We start from the raw sequence: 18,667 nt of genomic DNA, 5'->3' as shown, positions 1-18,667 counted from the left end.
GGGCACTGGGTTCGCGCTCGATGGGAGAGGGGCGCGGGCAGAGACGGGGACCCGGACTCACAGTCGGGGAGCCCTGGCCGGCTGCGGGCTCGGTGGTGACCTTGGCAGGGTCACTGCTCCCCGGGCAGCGGCGTCGCCCTCGCTGGGAGTCCTTTCCCCGGATTCCCGGGGGGTCCAGCGTGAGGCTGCGGTGCACGCTCGAGCCGCTGCGCAGACCCTCCGAGACCTGGGTGGGGGCCCCGGGTCCAAGCCTGGAGCCCGAAAATCCAAGTTTGCGCTACTGGAAGGGACGGATTTAAAGGACTCTTACTGTGACTCGGCATTTGTAATTTAACATGAAGAATATCCTTTACTGTTATTTCCCCCACCCCCACCATGCAAAAACCATGAAACATTAGGCAAAGTGAGGCAAGGAAAAACATCCCCCATGGAATACTATTAAACCTTTGCAGCGTGTCCCTGACTCCACACAGCTGTCCTATTGCGCTACAGTTTTGAATCCTCCCTTTTCAAACATTTCTTTGTTGCTCTATCAGAAGTCATTCTCAGGTGGCTATGTCATGATTTGCCTGTTTTCCTGTTGGGACACTTAGGTCCCTGTTGTAAACACGCTGTAGTGAACATCTGGTGCGTTTAACGTTTTTTCTTCTTTTGGATTATATCCCTAGGATGACATTTCTAGACTGGTGATAACTGGCCAAATGATGTACTTTTTTTCTTCAGTAATTTTTTTTTTTAATGTAGAGATCATTGTAGACACACGTGCAGTTGTAATAAATAATGCAGATATCTCAAGCACCCTTTTCTATTCCTGGTCAGGGCACATATCCAAAAAGGTTGTGGGTTCCATCCCCACAGGGGTATATAGGAGGCAACCAATCCATGTTTCTCTCTCTCTCTCTCTCTCTCTCTCTCTCTCTCTCATCAATCTCTCATCAATAAAAATATCCTTGGATGAGGATTTAAAAGGAAAGTAACACTGATACAGTCAAAATACAAGACACTTCCATCACCATAAGGACCCCTCCTGTTGCCCTTTTATAGCCACACCTTCCTCACTCCCACCCACCCCGGCAACCACTAATCTGTTCTCTATTTTTATACTTGTATTATTTCAAAAGTGGAAATCATTCAAAAATGGAATCATACATTATGTGACTTTTTTTTTTACTGAGCATAATTCCCTGGAGATTATCCAAGTTGTGTTTATCATTAATTTGTTCCTTTTATTGATGAGTACCCATGGTTGGTTTAACTGCACTTTGAAGGACATGTGGGCTATTATGAATAAAGCTGCTATGAACACACATGTACAGGTTTTTGTGTACACATAAGTTTTTATTTCTCTGAGATTAATGCTCAAGAGAGCAATTGTTGGGTCAAATGGTAGTTGTATGCTTAGTTTTCTAAGAAACTGCCAAACTGTTTTCTCAGTGGCTGTATCATTTTGAACATGCATGTTTTATATTTCTTCATCCATATTGCTAAATTGCTTTAAAAAAGGGTTGTGCTATTATGCATCACCACTAAAAATGTGTATGTATATAGTATATAAGAATATATATGATATTTTCCCACATCCTTTTGAGTAGTGCTCTTAAAATTTTTGACAATTTAATAATATATTAATATTTTGTGGTTTCTAACCAGACTTTTTTCAACTTCTTCGCTTCTTACTGGTTTTGTGATTACCAAACCTAACCAAAGAAAAGCCCTTCCTGTCCCCTGCAGAACTTCGCTGCAGTGGCCTTAGCTTCTGACGGGAGCACTAGATGAAATTGCTTTGATTTCATTTGCTGGGCTTTGAGGTCCACCAACCTTTTAGCAGCTCCCTGATTTTGTTTTCTTACAAACATACTTATTCATTGTAGAAAATTTGGGAATTTTTAAAAAGCACCCAGAAGAAAATGAAAATCACTTATTATTATACCATCAATTATTCTATTACTTGAAGTTGTTTTTCAATGGATATAGATTTTTAAAAATTGAGGTATTTTGCATATAGTTCTGCAATCTCTTTTCTTTTAACAATATACTATAAACATTTTCTGAGTTATTAAATATGCTTCTAAATTATGACTTTTAGTGGCTAAATAGTACTCTACATTGTTATCTGGTACCATAATCTAACCAATTTCCTTCCTCAAATGCTTCTTGGGTTTTCCTAGCATTTTTCACCCAAAAAGGACAAGAGGAGTGAAAACTTAAATTAAGTCTTCCACCTTTAACATTAGGGTTATAATTATTTTTTTTTTATATATTTTATTGATTTTTTACAGAGAGGAAGGGAGAGAGATAGAGAGTTAGAAACATCGATGAGAGAGAAACATTGATCAGCTGCCTCCTGCACATCTCCCACTGGGGATGTGCCCGCAACCCAGGTACATGCCCTTGACCGGAATCGAACCTGGGACCCTTCAGTCCGCAGGCCGACGCTCTATCCACTGAGCCAAACCGGTTTCGGCAGGGTTATAATTATTATTATAATTTCCCTTTAAGAAGATTCTTCAGCCCTGGCCAGGTAGCTCAAGTGGTCAGTGTGGTCCCCATATGCCAAGATTTCAGGTTCAATCCCCGGTCAAGGCACATACAATAATCAACCAATGAATGCATAAATAAGTGGAACAACAAAACAATGTTTCTCTGTCTCTCTCTCTCTCTCTCTCTCTCTCCCCCCTCCCTTCTTCTCTCTCCCCTCCCTTCTTCTCTCTTTTTAAAAATAAATTTTAAAAAGAAGATTCTTCAATCTTTCCTCTTATTAGACTAACTAGAGGCCCGGTACACGAATTCATGCACGGGTGGGATTTTTCGGGGTGGCCTGCAGAGATCAGGCCCCAGCTTGCGCCCCCAGCCTCGCAAACCCGCAGCCTCATCTGGCACCCTGCCTTAGCCTGGCGTCGCCCCCTCACCTGCTCCACCATCCTGTCTGTAGGGGGATCGATTGGGGCTGGGCCCCCCACCCAGCTCCCTCAGCGCCTGGGAGCTGAGCAGCAGCCCCGCCCCCCTCCCCCCTCCCCCCCACCCCCTCTACTCCCTCCGCTGCCACTGCCACTGGCCGCAGTCTGTGGGGCAATCGGCGGGGCGATTGGGCCCCAGCTCGCACCTGCCTTGGCCTGGTGCTGCCCACTCACCTGCTCCACCATCTTGCGGGCGGGCCCCGGTCTCATCAGGGGCCCCATTAGGGGCAAGAAGCACCTTCACTGGTTGCCCTGCTGCCAGGGGTTTGGGCAAATGCCCACCCCATGTCCCAAGCTTGCCGCATGTTAATAGCAAGGCGGCCTAACCTCCCCGGTCTCCCAGTCGGAATTCCCAGTTGGAATGACCACCGACCACCTGAGGGGACAATATTAAGGCTTTTATTTATATTATATAGGATATACTTTCAGCACCATTCTTTTTTTTACTTGTTCCAACACCTCCCTCTTCATTTTCTCCCAAAGAGCATTCATTCTTTTATCTAGCCCAGGGGTGGGCAAACTTTTTGACTCGAGGGCCACAATGGGTTCTTAAACTGGACTGGAGGGCCGGAACAAAAGCATGGATGGAGTGTTTGTGTGAACTAATATAAATTCAAAGTAAACATCATTACATAAAAGGGTACGGTCTTTTTTTTTTTTTAGTTTTATTCATTTCAAACGGGCCGGATCCGGCCCGCGGGCCGTAGTTTGCCCACGGCTGATCTAGCCTCAAAAGAAACTTGTTAGTCATTACTAACTGAACCCTGTGTAATCACATCTGTGATTCTTACAGATTTTAATTTTTTTAAATAACATTTATTGCATTTTATTTTTATACTAGAGGCCTGAAATTTGTGCATTCCGGGGGGGCGGGGGGTGTCCCTCAGCCCGGCCTGTGCCCTCTCACCGGGCCTAAGCCATCAGTCGGACATTCTTAGCATTGCTGCAGAGGTGGGAGAGGCTCCCGCCATCACCACTGTGCTCGCCAGCCATGAGTCTGGCATCTGTCTCAGCAGTGCTCCCCCGGCCTATGGGAATGCACTGACCACCAGGGGGCAGCTCCTGCCTTGAGCATCTGCCCTCTGGTGGTCAGTACACATCATAGCGACCGGTCGTTCTGCTGTTCGGTCGATTTGCATAGTAGCCTTTTATTATGTAGGATATTTCATAGTAAAGACAATCTAATTCTTTTCTGATTACTTAATGAAACTAATAAACTCTTAAGAACAAATACAGTTTTCTGGGTATAAGTGGCAAACGCTGGGGCCAGGGATCAAGCCCAAAACATAGGCATGTGCCCTAACCAGGAATCAAACCCGAGACCCTTCAGTGTACAGAAAGACGCTCCAACCAACTGAGCCACACCAGCCAGGGTCTGTTCCCGTGAATTCTTGATGGGCGTTGCAAATACTAAATGAATAAAGAATTGTTTTGAATATGTATCAGTAGAGTAAGAGCAATGTGTGGTATGAGGATGCTGTCCAAGTTCAAGCTATAACATGTTCTTTATGAGTAATTTGTCCTAATTTGTTGCCATCATTTTGCAAGCCATTTATTTTCAGGTTCTTCTTCATCTTCTTGAGCTCTACATATTGAAGAGCTCTAGGACTCAGTCCTCAGAACTCTTCCCTTTTTTCTCTATACTTAACTCCCTTGGTCCAGTTTCTCGGCTTCAAACCTTGTGCTTATCTCAATCCGGACCTCTCAGAACTCCAGATGTGTATCTCTGCCCATCCCACACCTCCAGTTGATGTCTGTCCTCATCCAAACTTTTGATTTTCCTCCTTGAACTACTCAAGGCTTCCCCATCGCAGTACATGGCAGCTCATTCCTCTAGTAGTTCAAGTAAAAAGTCTTGTAGGTATTCTTGACTCTCTCTTTCTCTCATGCAATACAGCTGATGTGTTGGCTCTTCCATATATATATCCAGAATCTTACCACTTCTCCCCACCTTCACTGACATCCCATCTTGGTGTAAGCTACCTCTTTTTTTTTTTTTTTTTTTTTGCTGTGATTATTGATTATTGTAACAGCCTTCTAACTAGCCTCCCTGCTTCCACCTGTGCCAGCCTCAGTGTAGTCCCAACATATTTCACACCAGGTCAATTCTCTGCTCTAAACTTCCCAGGGGGTTCCCCTTTCAGAGTAAAAACCAGAGACTTTGGATTGGCCTATGCAGCTCTGCCTCATCTGTCTGTCCACTCACCTCCTTTCTGTCCTCAGCTCCTACCATGCTTCCCTCACTCACGCTGCTCCAGCCACACTGGTCCTCTTTCTATTTCTGGAACAATCTGACATGCTCCTGCTTCAGGGCCTCTGTACCTGCTGCCTGGAGAGCTCTTCCCCCACATAATTCTCCATGGAGCCCGCCCTCCCTCCTCCCTCCCTCCCTCCAGTCAGGGTTTTTGTTTTGTTTTGTTTTGTTTTGTTTTAATCCCAAAGTTACTTTCTCAAGGAGACCTTCTCTCATGACTCTATTTAAAATTGTATCCTCCCACTCCCCCAGGACATTCCCTATCCCTATTCACTGACTTATTTTTCTCTGTAGCACTTATTGTCTAATAGAGTTTGTTTATATCTTTCTTGCTCTTCCCAGAAAGTAAGCCCCAAAGAGCATGGATTTTTTCTCTCCTCCCACTACAGTGTCCGCATTGTCTGAAACAGTACCTGATACATAGGAAACACCCAGTACATTTTTGTTGAATGAATGAATGAATTCCAGTTTGTCGTGAGACTGAGTCACAATGTGGACGTACATTAGAAAAAGAAGGGTGGCTTGTTTCCAAGTGGATTGCATCAGCAATTTAATGTTGGCACCATTGATGTACAAGCCATCTTTGTGTTGTGTCTTCATATGTCTTCTCTATAGGTTCTTCTGTATGCAACTCTGTGAAGAGAATAAGTGTGGCACATACTGAGTGAGGGGCTGGGAGAGCCTTTCCAACATGGCAGCAGTGTGTGTCTTCAGTATGTGTGTCTTGTCCCTGGCATCCTGCCACGCAGGGCCCAGTGGTATTCCATGGGTCCTCTGTCATGCTATTCCACCTTGGGTATAACGTAGTGACTATCCCAGTACCATGGTCCTATCATGTTAATCCTTCTTTCATTTCACCTGCGATTCTTTTTCATTGTTCTTCATCTTCTTCCCTTCAACTTTCTTTTGCCCTTTCAACATTTCATTTCTCTATAGTTTATGAGAGGCCTTAAGTATAATTCAGCATCTTTCCATGTCTTAAAATCGTTAAATATTTCCGTTTTCAGAAAGCTAAAAAAAAAGTGTTATATTCTTTAGTTGAGTGAATACTCAGAAATGTATCTAGTTTTTAGAATTACTCTAATGCTCTGTAGAAAGATCAAAATAGGTGGCTGCTGAGGGTTGTAGCAGGTCTAAACAGAATTTCAAAAAGATAAAGTAAATAAGCACTGAGAAACTCACACAGTTCTTATAAACAGTCATTGCCCACTCCTGTCACTGTCAACACATGCAAATGAGCAAGGTGGTTTTTCTGGGCAGTCTGGATGTGCGTGCATTCCTTGGCCCAGGAGTTCGCCACATTTAGGTCAACCCGGAGGGAATACACATACACATTTTGAGTCTATAAAGTGCATAAGCAATAGTGAGACTGTGGGTTTTGTTTTGTTTTTTCACGTACAGCCTCATCTCTATGACGTCAGACTCTATGTTTGCTCTGTGCCCTTCTACCACGAAGAACCAGCCTTTGTGCTCACACCTGAATTTAAATCTAATTTTACTTCTTATGGACTGAGTCTCATTTCCTACCATCAGTCTTTTTAAAGCACGGTGGATGGTTCCACCTCTCAGGGTTATGAGAATCGCATGCCTTGCGTTGTGTCTTGGTGCTTCATAAGTGCTTTTGTTATTGAAGCATCCATCTTCTATAAAAACTGCTGTTTGAAATTTTAACCCTGCATTTTGGCTTCTGTAATGCTTGCTGGCTTAAATAATAAGGAAAATAAGACTACTCCCATTTCAGAGAGGCCATTAAACCTTCCCCAGACGAAGTTATCAGTGCTGGCACCAGGCCAAGCCTTTGGTTGAGGTCTCAAAGCCCCCAGCACATAGGGGCTCTTTAAGAACTTGCAAAGGGGACCGGAACAGAACCCCATATTTGGGAGACAAAGAGGGTAAGAAGGTATAAATACAGGAAACTTTCTGTGTGATGGGGCCCAGAATTGGAGAGACATTTTCCTCTGGGCCCGTGCGTAATAATAATAAAAATAAAAGTAACTCCATTTCTCTAAGCGTTGCTTGGTTCTTCTCCGGTTTTCTGTAACATTATTATCATCACCATAGCTTAGCTAAATTACTCAATATGGAAACTTCCGAGCATGCACAAAAATGGAGAGAATAGCTTATTAAATCTCAGAGTACCAGCTTCAACAGTTATCCACTCCTGGCGATCTTGTGTCATCTATCCCTCCTCCCCCCACTCTCTCCTGGATTATTTTTAAACAAATCACAGATTACCATGCTATTCATCCAAAATATTATAATATTTAATATAAATTGTCATATCATAATATGATATAATCTGGAAGATATTCTTTAAAAACAATAACCATAAAATATCATCAGAGCTATAATTCCTAAATATTGTCAAATATCCAGTTAGTATTCAAATTTCCCAATTGTCCCATAGGGTGTTTTTTGGTAACAGTTTGTTTAAATCAGTATTCAAATATGGTCCATATTATTTAATATTTTACTGGAAATATAATTAAGGCACAGGACAAGATTTTCCTATAAGTATGTTCATTGCAATGTTATTTAGAATGGAGAAAAAGCAAGAGAACTTAATCACAAAAAGGAATGTATGACCTAACAACAGAACATATTCAGCAACTGAAAACAATACTGTAGAAAGACTGCAATGAACAGAAAAGGTCCTGGTAACTGAGAAAAGCAGGTTATATATATCAGTATTTCTACTTCCTATTTTTGTTAATAAGGTATATATCTCATTTGCCTGTATCTGAATCGTAAGGGCACGAGCGACTTTAATTTTCTCTTAACTGCTAGAATTAAATCTCATCTTTCTCCAGCGATCACGTACGACTTGTGTAATAAAAGGTTATTACAGATAAAACTGCCGCAGCAGTGCCTCTTGGCAGTGGTTTGGTTTCATGTGGAGGGAGTTGTGTTTGGCACGCTATGCTTTCTTCCGACCATGTGTTTCCTCATGTGATCTGCTGAGCACCCTCTGAGGCAAGAAGAGGCAGAAACCTGGGGAGGGCTGTGCCTTCACCTGACGCCAGCACGCAGCTCTACAAAAGCGCCTTCAGAGGGCCATTGTTCACTGCTCGGGACACATGATCTCATGAGCTCTCCACATGCCATCCTGCCAAGGTAGGAGGCAGAGACGTGCAGGGACTGGCCTTCCTTTCACAGAGGGGGAAACTGAGGCGCAGAGAACCTGACCTTTTCCTCACACCCCTCAGGCTGGTCGTAGGGACAGACTGTGGCCCAGCTGTCTGGTGCTGGCCATCACCATGAGATTCTGTTTTGCATCTTTTCGGGTTTCACCATCTCAGATTAGGTTTGGCCAAGGGAGTGCTGAATCCCGCCTCATTGTGACATACCACACCGCATTCTGCGGTTCGGGATCTGACCAAACTTGCTTGGGTTCTCCACACCCATTTAGGGTGGGATTGGCTTTTGCTGGTCTCTGCTTTCAGTGAACTATTCACTTTCTGTCCACTGTCACCTCCTCTAACCTTTGCTGCTGATGTCCGCAGCCCCTGAGTCCCGCTCAGTGCGTGTCCCTCATGCTGGGCTTAGGCCGCCTGGGGCTCTCAGAGGTCCTCGCCAGGGCCTGCCCGCACAGTCTGTTGTCTCCTGACTGCCGTCCCTGCACCAAGCCCTCCCCACCCCCACCACGGTCCTGCTTCCACAAGTCTCCACTTGGCTTGGCCCCACCTGTGCCCTGGAGCTGGTCCTGATTCCTCCTTCTCAGAATTCTTACCTGTACCCTGCAATTTAGTTGTCTATTTCTTGTTTCCTAATCGTGTCTCTAAATGTCCATCTTCCTCCTCTAAAAGACTGTGGGCTCCCGGCAGGCAGACACTTACTGATATGGCTGTGATAACAGCTCTGGGCACTCCTTGTGTCCCAGGCCCAGAGCTGAGTGATTCACATATTTATCTCATTCAGTGATGACAATAAACTTGTGTGATTATTGCATTTGACAGACGAAGACACTGCAGCTCTGAGAGGTTGAGTAACTTGTCCAGCGCCACCCAGCTAGAAAGTAATAGACTCTATTAAATAGAGCAAGAATTTTAACCGTATCTGTCTGTCTGCAAAGGCCATGCTTCTCCACACTGCACGTACTCACTGCTGGTTGCTTGGTTCAAATTTCCTTGCGGGTGCTTCACAGCGGCATCCACAGGGTCTGCATTTTCTGCGGATCCTTATCAGTAGACAGTAAGTATTCTCTCTGGCCACTGTGCTCAGGGCTTGGCTCCTCGGAGCCCAGATAGTTGGCTAGAATCCGAGCACTCCAAGCTCTGTGGGTCCCTCCCATCCCCACTTTCTTGCTTCTGCACACCCTTCACAGCCCCACACTTCTCTCTCTTGTCTCTCTCTGCTTACGCAGTCAGACTTTCCCTAGACCACCAGGGTTCTCTTGGGCTTCTGTAAGATAGCTCTTGATAGCGTTGGTAAGAAAATGGAGCTATGGATTAGCCAAAGGCCCAGAGGAAAGAAACCAGACTAAGACCGACACCGCTGCCTCCCCACCGCACCCCACCCCACACACTTACGGGCTCCCAAACCCCATCGGAATCCTGCCCCTTCACAGCCACCCCCTCCCCCAATCAGAATCTTTGCTTCAGGCTCCCAAGCCCTTGGGCTAAGCCCCACCCTCTCCCAGCATCCTAAAGTTTGGGGGCTGCATTCAACTGAGAGATTTCCAAGGAGAGGTGTGTTGGAGGGACTTCTGCCAAGGCACGTGTCCTGGGAAAACGGGGAAGGGGGCAGCCACCGCCGCTGTCTCGGAAGACATCTGCGTTGTTCCCTTCCAGACCTTCTGCCCTTTCCCCCTCCCACCAGCCCGGGAGAGCAGGGACCGAGCTTGCTTATTGTCACCTGACGCTGGGCAGCCACTGATCCCATTGGTGGAGCCAGATTGGGTCTGGCTCTCCCGTTCCTTCTCGTCTTCTCTGCCTCTCTCTCCTCCACATCGCTTTGCTTTTGCCTCTCCTTGCGCTCGGCTGGGAACATCGCCTCTCCCGGGGCAGCAGCGCGCTGCGGAGCAGCAGGGACTGCCTGTGGGGCATGGAAGAAGCCTCCTTCGCCGCCGTGAAAGGAGCAAGAGGAGCCGGCGAGCGCTGCTGCCTGTGACCCGGGCATCCAGCCCGCTGCCCCTCTGCCTGGGGAGCCCATCCACACAGAGCTCTCTCTCTTCCCTCCCTCCCAGGTCTCCCTCTGCAGAGCCTGGTGGAGCCAGGTGAGTGCCCTTCCTCTGCTGTCAATCCCGAGAGGGACCTGGGTGGCCAGGGGCTAGGAGCTGGGGGCACGAGGGTCCTGCCACTGCTTGCAGTGCCCGCCTGGATTGCCAGGGCCAACGACCTTGTCCCCTTTCCCCCAGGCCCTTGGCCAAGGGGTTAACAGCTGGATCCTGTCCCCAGGGCACCACAGTTAGTCACCCCGTGACCATTCTGCTGCAGTCAGCGATGCCAGCAGGGACAGTGGGGTGGCCGGTGGTGCTTTTCTGAATGAGCATGGGCAAAAGGTATCATAGCAGTGTGTGCACCATGCTTGGGAGGAGACTGGAGGTTTGCCTGCGCAGATAGTTCTGTCTGCATGCACTTATGTTCGTGTGTGGGTTTTAACTGCTGTGTGGCATGTCTAGGAACATACGTTTCTTGTACACGTGAAGCACATGTGTGGGGGGATCACTAACCTGAGTAGCCTGTGAATACATGTCAGTAGGGACAGTGTGAAGCAGTATATTTGTGGGTGGATATGTGTGTGGGAGTACATGTTGACGGAGGTTTTCTATGTGGGAGGTGCGACTCGAAGCAGAAGGGGGTAGGTAGGTGGAGAGTGTGGGCAGAAGCCCCTGTCTGTGGGCAGAGCTGCGTAGGTAGGCAAACCTGTTGGCATATGAAGGCTTGGCTTTGTCAGAGTGTGGCCAGAGACAAACATATTTTCAAAGTCTGTGTCTTTGAGCCTTGAGAAGACTTGAGGGCGAATACCAGAATATGGGCAGAGGTTGACGTGTGTGCAAATAAAAATACATGGGTGCCAGCAGGCATATGGGTTGCATGCCTCCTGTGTCAGTGCCATGCATGCATGTTGGTGCCTATGGTTCCCCCCCTAAATTACGGCTTTGTGAGAAGGTGTGCATACATGTGTGTGTGTGAGAGCCTGTGGACTTAAGCATGTGAGGGTCTGTATGGAGGTGACAGCTAGTGGAGGGGAAATTGCTGGGCAGTCTTAGAATGTGGAGAGTGGCAGAAGGTCCATGGGTGCGTAGGGGAGTGGGTGGGAGTGAGAATGTCTGAGGAGGTGTGTGCAGCCTGTCTGTGGGCATACTTGGTGCTCCCGTATGTGAGTGCATGTGTGTGTGTGTGTGTGTGTGTGTGTGTGCTCGAATGCGCTCGCCTGCCTGCCTGTGGGTGTGTGAATGCTTGTCTCAGGGTGGATTCACACAGGAGTGTGGGTGTTTCTCAGGTGTTGTCTCAACCTGCCTCTCACACCCTGCCCTTCCCCGGTCATCTGGGCTTGGAGAACTGGGGTTCATGCCCACCTTTGGCCCACCCTGGCTTTCCTGATCTCCCAGTGTCACTCATGGCCACTCTCCCAGTCTCGCGTGGGAGTAGTCTCGGCTCTCCTAGAATGTCGATGGGGAAGGCTGACCCACGTCCTGGACACCTCAGCACCAAGCCCCTGTCCTGTCTCTGGGAGACTGAGGAGGACTGAGGCAGCGGCAGGTGCCCCACCGGGTAGACGTGTACTGCATCCCATGTGGGTGGGAGACAGCCACCGAGGCCCTCCCTGGGGTGGGCATATGTCTGTGTTGGTGTGTGTGGGTGCATGTGTGAGTGTGTGTGTGTGTGTGTGTGTGTGTGGGCACATGCCTGTCTTGCTGGGGAGCTCTTCACTGGGACCTCAGAGGATGGCATCTCCTCACTGCTTCACAACTGTCCCCAGGAATTACAAACTGGTTTCTTGTCTAGTTGTTTCCAGACACCCTATTCCGATCTGTTTTATTTTGTGGGGGGCCTGGTAGCACCCCCATGCTTATCTACCATGAGATTCACGAGGCCCACTGGCATTTGGCTGAACCACACAGCAGGCAGGCATACACTTTAGGGTGGAAAGCTAAGATGTAACAAGGACTCAGGGAACACCTTGGGACAGGTAAGGGCCATCACCCAGATCCTTTACCCTGTGCCTGCCACCCAGGCAGCCCACAGGTTAATTTAGAGGTGCCAGGCTCCAGAGCAGGCTTCGTTGACAGGAAAGTGTGGGTTGAATCTTCTGGAAGCTATAAATAGAAGTACCTGCTTTCGAAGGCACAAGGTACCCTTACCCTAGCGCCTGGGTGAAGAGAAGAAGAGGGAAGGAGGAGAAAGGAGATGACACTCCAGAAATCTGAGCTGTGCTGGGACTGGGCTTGAGGAAGAACCGGGAAGCATCAGCTCGACTGGGTACTGAGCAGATGTCCCAGGAGAAAGCCCAGCCTACACTCAGGCTCCTATCCCAGAGACGGCCCCTTCCCTCCCTCTCCCCTCCCCACCCCACTTCACAGGGCTCCAGTGAGCCAGGCCAAAGTCAGGGCCAGAGTCAGCGCCTCCCAGCTAAGCACAGTGAGAGCGGTGGTCCTTCCCACCTGGGAGAGCAGCCAGGGGAAGAAGTGCAGGGGGGAGGAGGGGGGTGGGGTGGGGAGAGAAAATGCCATTGCTTGAAAGAAAAGGACAGAGAAGGAAAACTAAATACTGGTAAAATTATGTGCACCTGTGCATACATACACGCCACACATGTCATGTCACAAACACACACACACACGGGAACACAAATTCCACGTAACGGTAAAGGGTAGAGTGCTCCAGAGTCAGACAGACCTGAGTTTGAAGCATTTTCTAACTGTGTGACCTTTGGCATCTTAGTACTCCCAACTTCAGCTACCTCATCTGGAAAATGGGTGTAATAATAATACCTACCTATTGGGAGCTTACATGAGATGCTGTTGGTGAAATTAGCAGCACTTAGCCTGCCACAGGCGTCAAAAGTAAAACTAATTACTTAAGAGAATCAAGTGCCAGAGGAAAGAATATACAGCAGTGGGGAAAGAACGATAGTGGAAAAGTTATGGGTGGGGGAAGGTCTGTAGCTTGTACTCCCTCCGCCACCAGTGGGTCCACGTGCACTTGCACTACCAGCCCTGTGTGGTGGTGACCCCTGCTGAGTGCCCCCCCGCCCAGAGGAGGGGTCCTGACCCCCAGAGCCCTGCACCCTTGGCCTCTTGGCTGCTAGTGTCCTCCTCCTGCCTGCACCCTCACACCCATGTCCTTGGTGGGTGCTTCCTGTCTCTCCTGGGCCTCACACTGTTCTCTCCACCCCCACCCCTTTCTCTTTTCACGCCTGCTGGCTGAGGGCCCCCTCCTCGGTTCCATCTGCTGACAATCTGTCCCGCCTGGCGTTCTCGGCGTTCCCACTGCCTCTGCCACCTGTCAGGTGCCGTCTGCTCTGCAGACCCCTCTTAGGAGAGCCAAGAGCCCGGGGGACGCCCATCCCACCTTCAGTCCTACCCTCCAATCTTCCCTGTGCAACCTTTGCATCCGATTCGATGGGGCAGGTGCAAATAACGGCTCCTCCAGGTCCCGCCTCGAAAGGAATATTGGAGGAGACATTCCCGAAAACTGCATGGTGGGGCGGGAGGTGCTGATGCTTCCTCTCCTCAGTCCCCACAGGAGCCGAACCAAAAGGGAGCATGGAGCTGCTGTCCACTCCCCACAGCATCGAGGTCAATAACATCACCTGTGACTCCTTCCGCATCTCCTGGGCCATGGAGAACAGTGACCTGGAGAGGGTCACCCATTATTTCATCGACCTCAACAAGAAGGAGAATAAGAACTCCAACAAATTCAAGCACCGGGTGAGCACGTCTTCCTCACGCCTGCTCTGAAGGGAGGCAGGATGACGCACGCCTGGAGCTGACAGTGGGGAGCTGGAGAGGCCTGATCCCAATCCAGGCTCTTCTTACTGTGTGATCTTGGTAAAGTTAGTTAACCTCTCTGAGCCTGAGTTCCTTTGCTGGCAAAAGGGGAATAATAATCATGGCAGCCCCTGTAGGCTTGTGAGAGGCATCTGTGAGGTAATGTTTGTGTGCCGTTTGGCTCAGGGCCCAGCACACGGTGAACACCGTTATCGGCATCGTGATTAGGGCAGGAAAACCCAGGTGGGCCACAACATCACACCTGGGGGTGCCTTGTGGACTGGGTGGGTAACATGGGCTGTGGGCAGGGGTGGGGCCCTTTGCAGGGTCCTTCAGGCCCCTGTGATCCTCTCTGCCCCGGCCCTCTGGCCTGTTTGCTGGGTTTAGAAAATGCATGTGAGAGAGTCCCCTGTTGGCTGGGGCGTCCTTTTCCTGGGTTAGAGCTGGTGTGGGGGTGGGTGGGAGGAAGGCTCCCATCTTCTAAGCTGGGGGAAAGGCAGGGGAAGAGTGAGGTGGGAAGAAGCTGGTTCCCACGACGACAGCATCATGTGGGTTACTCACCCTCTCTCTTTGGAACTGGCTCCCCCGATCTGGGTGTCTTTTGGCAGGCCAGTTGCCACGGTGACGTGAATGTTCAACACCACCCCCTTAACCTCCTCCCAAAAGAATAAGGCATATTTTCCCTTCCTCCCTGGCTTCTCAGCATTGGCCGTTGCCGTGGAAACGGCACTGCAGTGTGCAGAGCTCTCGAAGTCTCCCTCGAAAACAGAGGTCTGGCCGCCCTCAACTTTGTGGGCTTCCACCCCAGTGGCCTTTCTCCTTAGTTCCCAAGAGAAGGGGCATCAGGCAGTTAAGGATGGTGGAGGCTGGGGAGTGTCGGTGTGGCCTTCCCAATGGCCACTGCTTGCTCCTGCAGGAGCCTGGTGGCCAGGACACCCGGCCATCGAATCACTGAGACTCTGGCCCTCTCCAGGAGGCACGGGGTAGGGGGAGGTCTGAGGGAACGCCAAGGTTGGGCATGACCCCCAATTTGACTCTTGGCTCTCGGTCTGCACCCCATGTCTCAGGATGTCCCCACAAAGCTTGTGGCCAAGGCTGTGCCCCTGCCCATGACGGTGAGAGGCCACTGGTTCCTGAGCCCCCGCACAGAGTACAGCGTGGCGGTGCAGACTGCAGTGAAGCAGAGCGACGGGGAGTACCTGGTGTCCGGCTGGAGCGAGACAGTCGAGTTCTGCACCGGAGGTGAGGCCCTGCTGGTCTGTGCTTTTGTGCATCCGGTTTAGTTATGGTCAGGAGGGGGCTTCGTCTTTTTAAAAAATCTTTTATATATCTGTATCTATATCTATGTCTACGTCTATATCTACTGGTATACCTCTATCTCTATATATCTATCTATCTCTATATGTAGATATTAATTTCAGAAAGGAAGGGAAAGGGAGAGAGAGAAACGTCAATGATGACAGAGAATCACTGATTGGCTGCCTCCTACATGCCCCCTATTGGGGATTGGGCTCGAAACCCGACATGTGCCCTGACTGGAATCAAACCGTGACCTCCTGGTTCAGAGATTGATGTTTAACCATTAAGCCACACTGGCTGGGCAAAGGGGCTTCATCTTAACATAGCAGATACTGTGACCACCTGCTGTACACCAGCACCAGGCTTAGGCCTTCAGGGAAACACAAGTAAATGAGACCTGCCCCTGCCCCGCCCCCACCCCCACCCCCAAAGCCTGTAATGCAGGAGGCAGATGTGAGCACTACTAATCATGGTGATGACGTCATTTCTATAAAGGGAAGGAGTCACTTTTCTGGCTTGGGGCAAGCGTGTTTTTCTGAATTGTGGTAAAATACACATAACATAAAAGTTGCTATCTTAACCATTTTAAGTGTACAGTTCAGTGGTATTAAGTACATTCATGTTGGTATGTAACTAATCTCCAAAACTTTTCATCTTCCCCTACTGGAACTCTATACCCACGGAACAACACCTCCCACTCCCCCCTCACTGCAGCCCCTGGCAACCACCATTCCACTCTCTGTCTCTCTAAATTTGACCACTCTTGTGAGGGTAGTATTTGTCCCTCTGTGACTGGCTTATTCACTTAACATCATGACCTCAAGATTCATCTGTGTTGTAGCATGTGTCAGAATTTCCTTCCTTCTTAAGGTGGAATAATATCACATTGTGTGGCTAGACCGCGTTTTAGCAATCATTGGTCGCTGGATGCTTCGTGGAGCAATCACATTTTGCTCATCTTAAGCCTCCACTTAGCCTGAGAAAATGATCCTTATTCAGCAGTCCCACAAACTCTCATAGCAGAACTTAGCTTGGAAATTCCAGCATGAACAAGCAAAAAACCAGGCTCAAGTGTACTTGGTCACTGATGACCCAGGTTCTGTCCCCGCAGTATTCTATTCTTTTGGTGTCCATGGTGAGAACTGCCCCAGATCTCCCTCTGTCACAAGGAAGGGGCAGGGGACAGTTTTAGCCCTGGGCCTCCGAGGCGGCTGGCTCCACCCTCTGCCAAGGTCTGTGCCCTTTGCTGTGTCCTTGAGCTGCTGTTCTCTTTTGAGTGGTGCTTTTTCTTAGCTCAGCTGCACACCCCACTCTCTGAAGGTGCTCCCTCTCGCTGTGGGGAAAGCCTCTTAGTTTACCCCAGAACTCCACGTGTGGTGGGAATTTAATTCAAACAGGGGAGCTAGGGGTGGCGGCAGTCCAGTCCATATTCCTCTTGCCAAACCCAGCACCCTGGCCAGGGCTGCATCAGCAAGGAGGAAAGGGCACCTTTTCTAATTTGCACAAAGGCGCTGTCGAGGCTAGCAGCACTCTGCTGGGGCCTCTGGGCTCTGGGCTCTGGGCTCTGGGCCTGGCCCGGGGGAGGGTCCAGTTTCATGCATGAACAAGCAAAAAGCCAGGCTCATGGAAACACTATCTGGTTTCCATGCTTTTCTGCTTTTCCTGGGATACGAAGTAGAGTCCTCGCCCCAGACCTGGTCCACCTAAACACTCACCTCAGGTCTCGGCAGGCTCTCCAGGAGTCTCCCCTGTAATGACAACTCGCTTTCCCGTGGGTGGTGTGGGTAGCCTCTGACCTGCTGGGTTCGAGGGCTCTCCCTAAAGGACCTCAAAACCTCCCCCTCTCAGTCCTTCATCTGCCTGCTGGTCCTTTCACAGGAGGCCTAGGACGGCCTGGGATGACAGCCCCGGGGGCTGTATTGTATAACCGGCCAGCCCTTGTCTGAGCAGAGAGTCCTGAGCCTCTGGCACTGAGGGTGCAGAGGTGATGAGGACAGACAGCCTCCAGCTGGCCCATTCCCACGTGGTCCAAGATGCTGTGAACGTTTGGTGTCCCCTGCTGCTCTGAGCACAGAGATGGGTTGGCATTCACATTGTGGGTGAGGGAGGGGGAGGGGCTGTGACCCTGCCTGGCGGCCGCTCACCCATCTGTACTCTTGCAGATTATGCCAAGGAGCACCTGGCGCAGCTGCAGGAGAAGGCGGAGCAGATCGCAGGCCGCATGCTGCGCTTCTCTGTCTTCTACCGCAACCATCACAAGGAGTACTTCCAGCATGCCAGGTGCGTGCAGCCCTGCAGGCCCCCCTCAGGCCCCTCCTCCCTCCCCCAGCTCTGCCTCAGCTGCCCAGGCTGTTTGATGAGACCCCAACCTTGTCACCTGCCAGATCCTCTGCACAGAGTCGCCATGCCCTTCCACCACAGGCTGTCTAGGGGGGTGGGGAGGAGCTGGCGGCTTGGGATTGAGCTCCAGGAAAGCAGAGAGCACTCAGGATAGAGCTGCCTGGGGCACCTGTGAAAACAGGCCTGGGCGAGTGATGACCCAGGTGGGATCCCCCTTTGAGGCAGTTCCTGTCCTGTGAAAGGCAGGTATCTCTCCAATTCAGGCCCTGGGTCTGAAGGGGAGGTGGTGAGGGGGGCACAGAGTGTGAGCGGGTTCCGAGTATGAAGGGTTGTGCTCTTCACACTGTCTGCTGGGGAGCCTGGGGGTTCCAGGGTGTGTCTCAGGCAGCCCTGAGGGTGGTGCTGAGGGGTCATTGAGGAACTGCAAGGTGGACCTCACACCTAGCATTCAACCTGAGCAGCGTCAATTTTATTGCCTATGGCCTGCCTATGTATAATTCCCTTTGGGGAAAAAGAGAGAGGTTCCACATTGAAAATTCTTGATCCAATCGTGATGTCATCTAACACCTTCAGCCGACACATGGGGAGCCTGAGACCCAGAGGCCCAGCAATTCACTAGTCACTTAGGACAGCCAGGACCAAGCAAGAGTGAGGCTGGACCAGCGGCTGCCCATCCCCCCATGACTACTGACACTGCTCCAAGTCCATGTCCTAAGGCTGGGCCAGGACAAGCCACCTCCAGTATTGTCTGTCTTTATCATGGTGTCACTCTGACCCCTACCCAGGGCTGTGGGCCTGGAGGCCTCTGGTGTTTGCACTAAAGAAGAGAGGCAGTGAGGTGAGTGGGTAGGGCACTGGGCCTTGTTTGGGTTTCTCTATCAGAAA

The 18,667-nt window shown here is 49.8% G+C and overlaps 1 protein-coding gene across 2 annotated transcripts in view; it reads left to right on the top strand.

The window, feature by feature from the left end:
- The first annotated feature begins 9,142 nt into the window (after nt 1-9,142).
- The window catches only part of PHYHIP (phytanoyl-CoA 2-hydroxylase interacting protein), a 12,337-nt gene continuing 2,812 nt past the window's right edge, over nt 9,143-18,667 (top strand). Inside the window, exons 1-5 of one of the 2 annotated variants that reach the window (XM_006100725.3) lie at nt 9,151-9,402; nt 10,105-10,426; nt 13,890-14,083; nt 15,211-15,385; nt 17,605-17,722. In XM_006100725.3, the coding sequence (XP_006100787.1) occupies nt 13,919-14,083; nt 15,211-15,385; nt 17,605-17,722 (458 nt within the window). In that variant the 5' untranslated portion in view covers nt 9,151-9,402; nt 10,105-10,426; nt 13,890-13,918. Of the gene's footprint in view, nt 9,403-10,104; nt 10,427-13,889; nt 14,084-15,210; nt 15,386-17,604; nt 17,723-18,667 lie in introns of both variants that reach the window. The other variant, XM_023764312.1, reaches the window with a different exon arrangement.

Source organism: Myotis lucifugus, unplaced genomic scaffold, assembly GCF_000147115.1.
Source record: "Myotis lucifugus unplaced genomic scaffold, Myoluc2.0 scaffold_328, whole genome shotgun sequence".
NCBI lineage: Eukaryota > Metazoa > Chordata > Mammalia > Chiroptera > Vespertilionidae > Myotis > Myotis lucifugus.
This window is presented reverse-complemented; position numbering and strand designations above follow the sequence as displayed.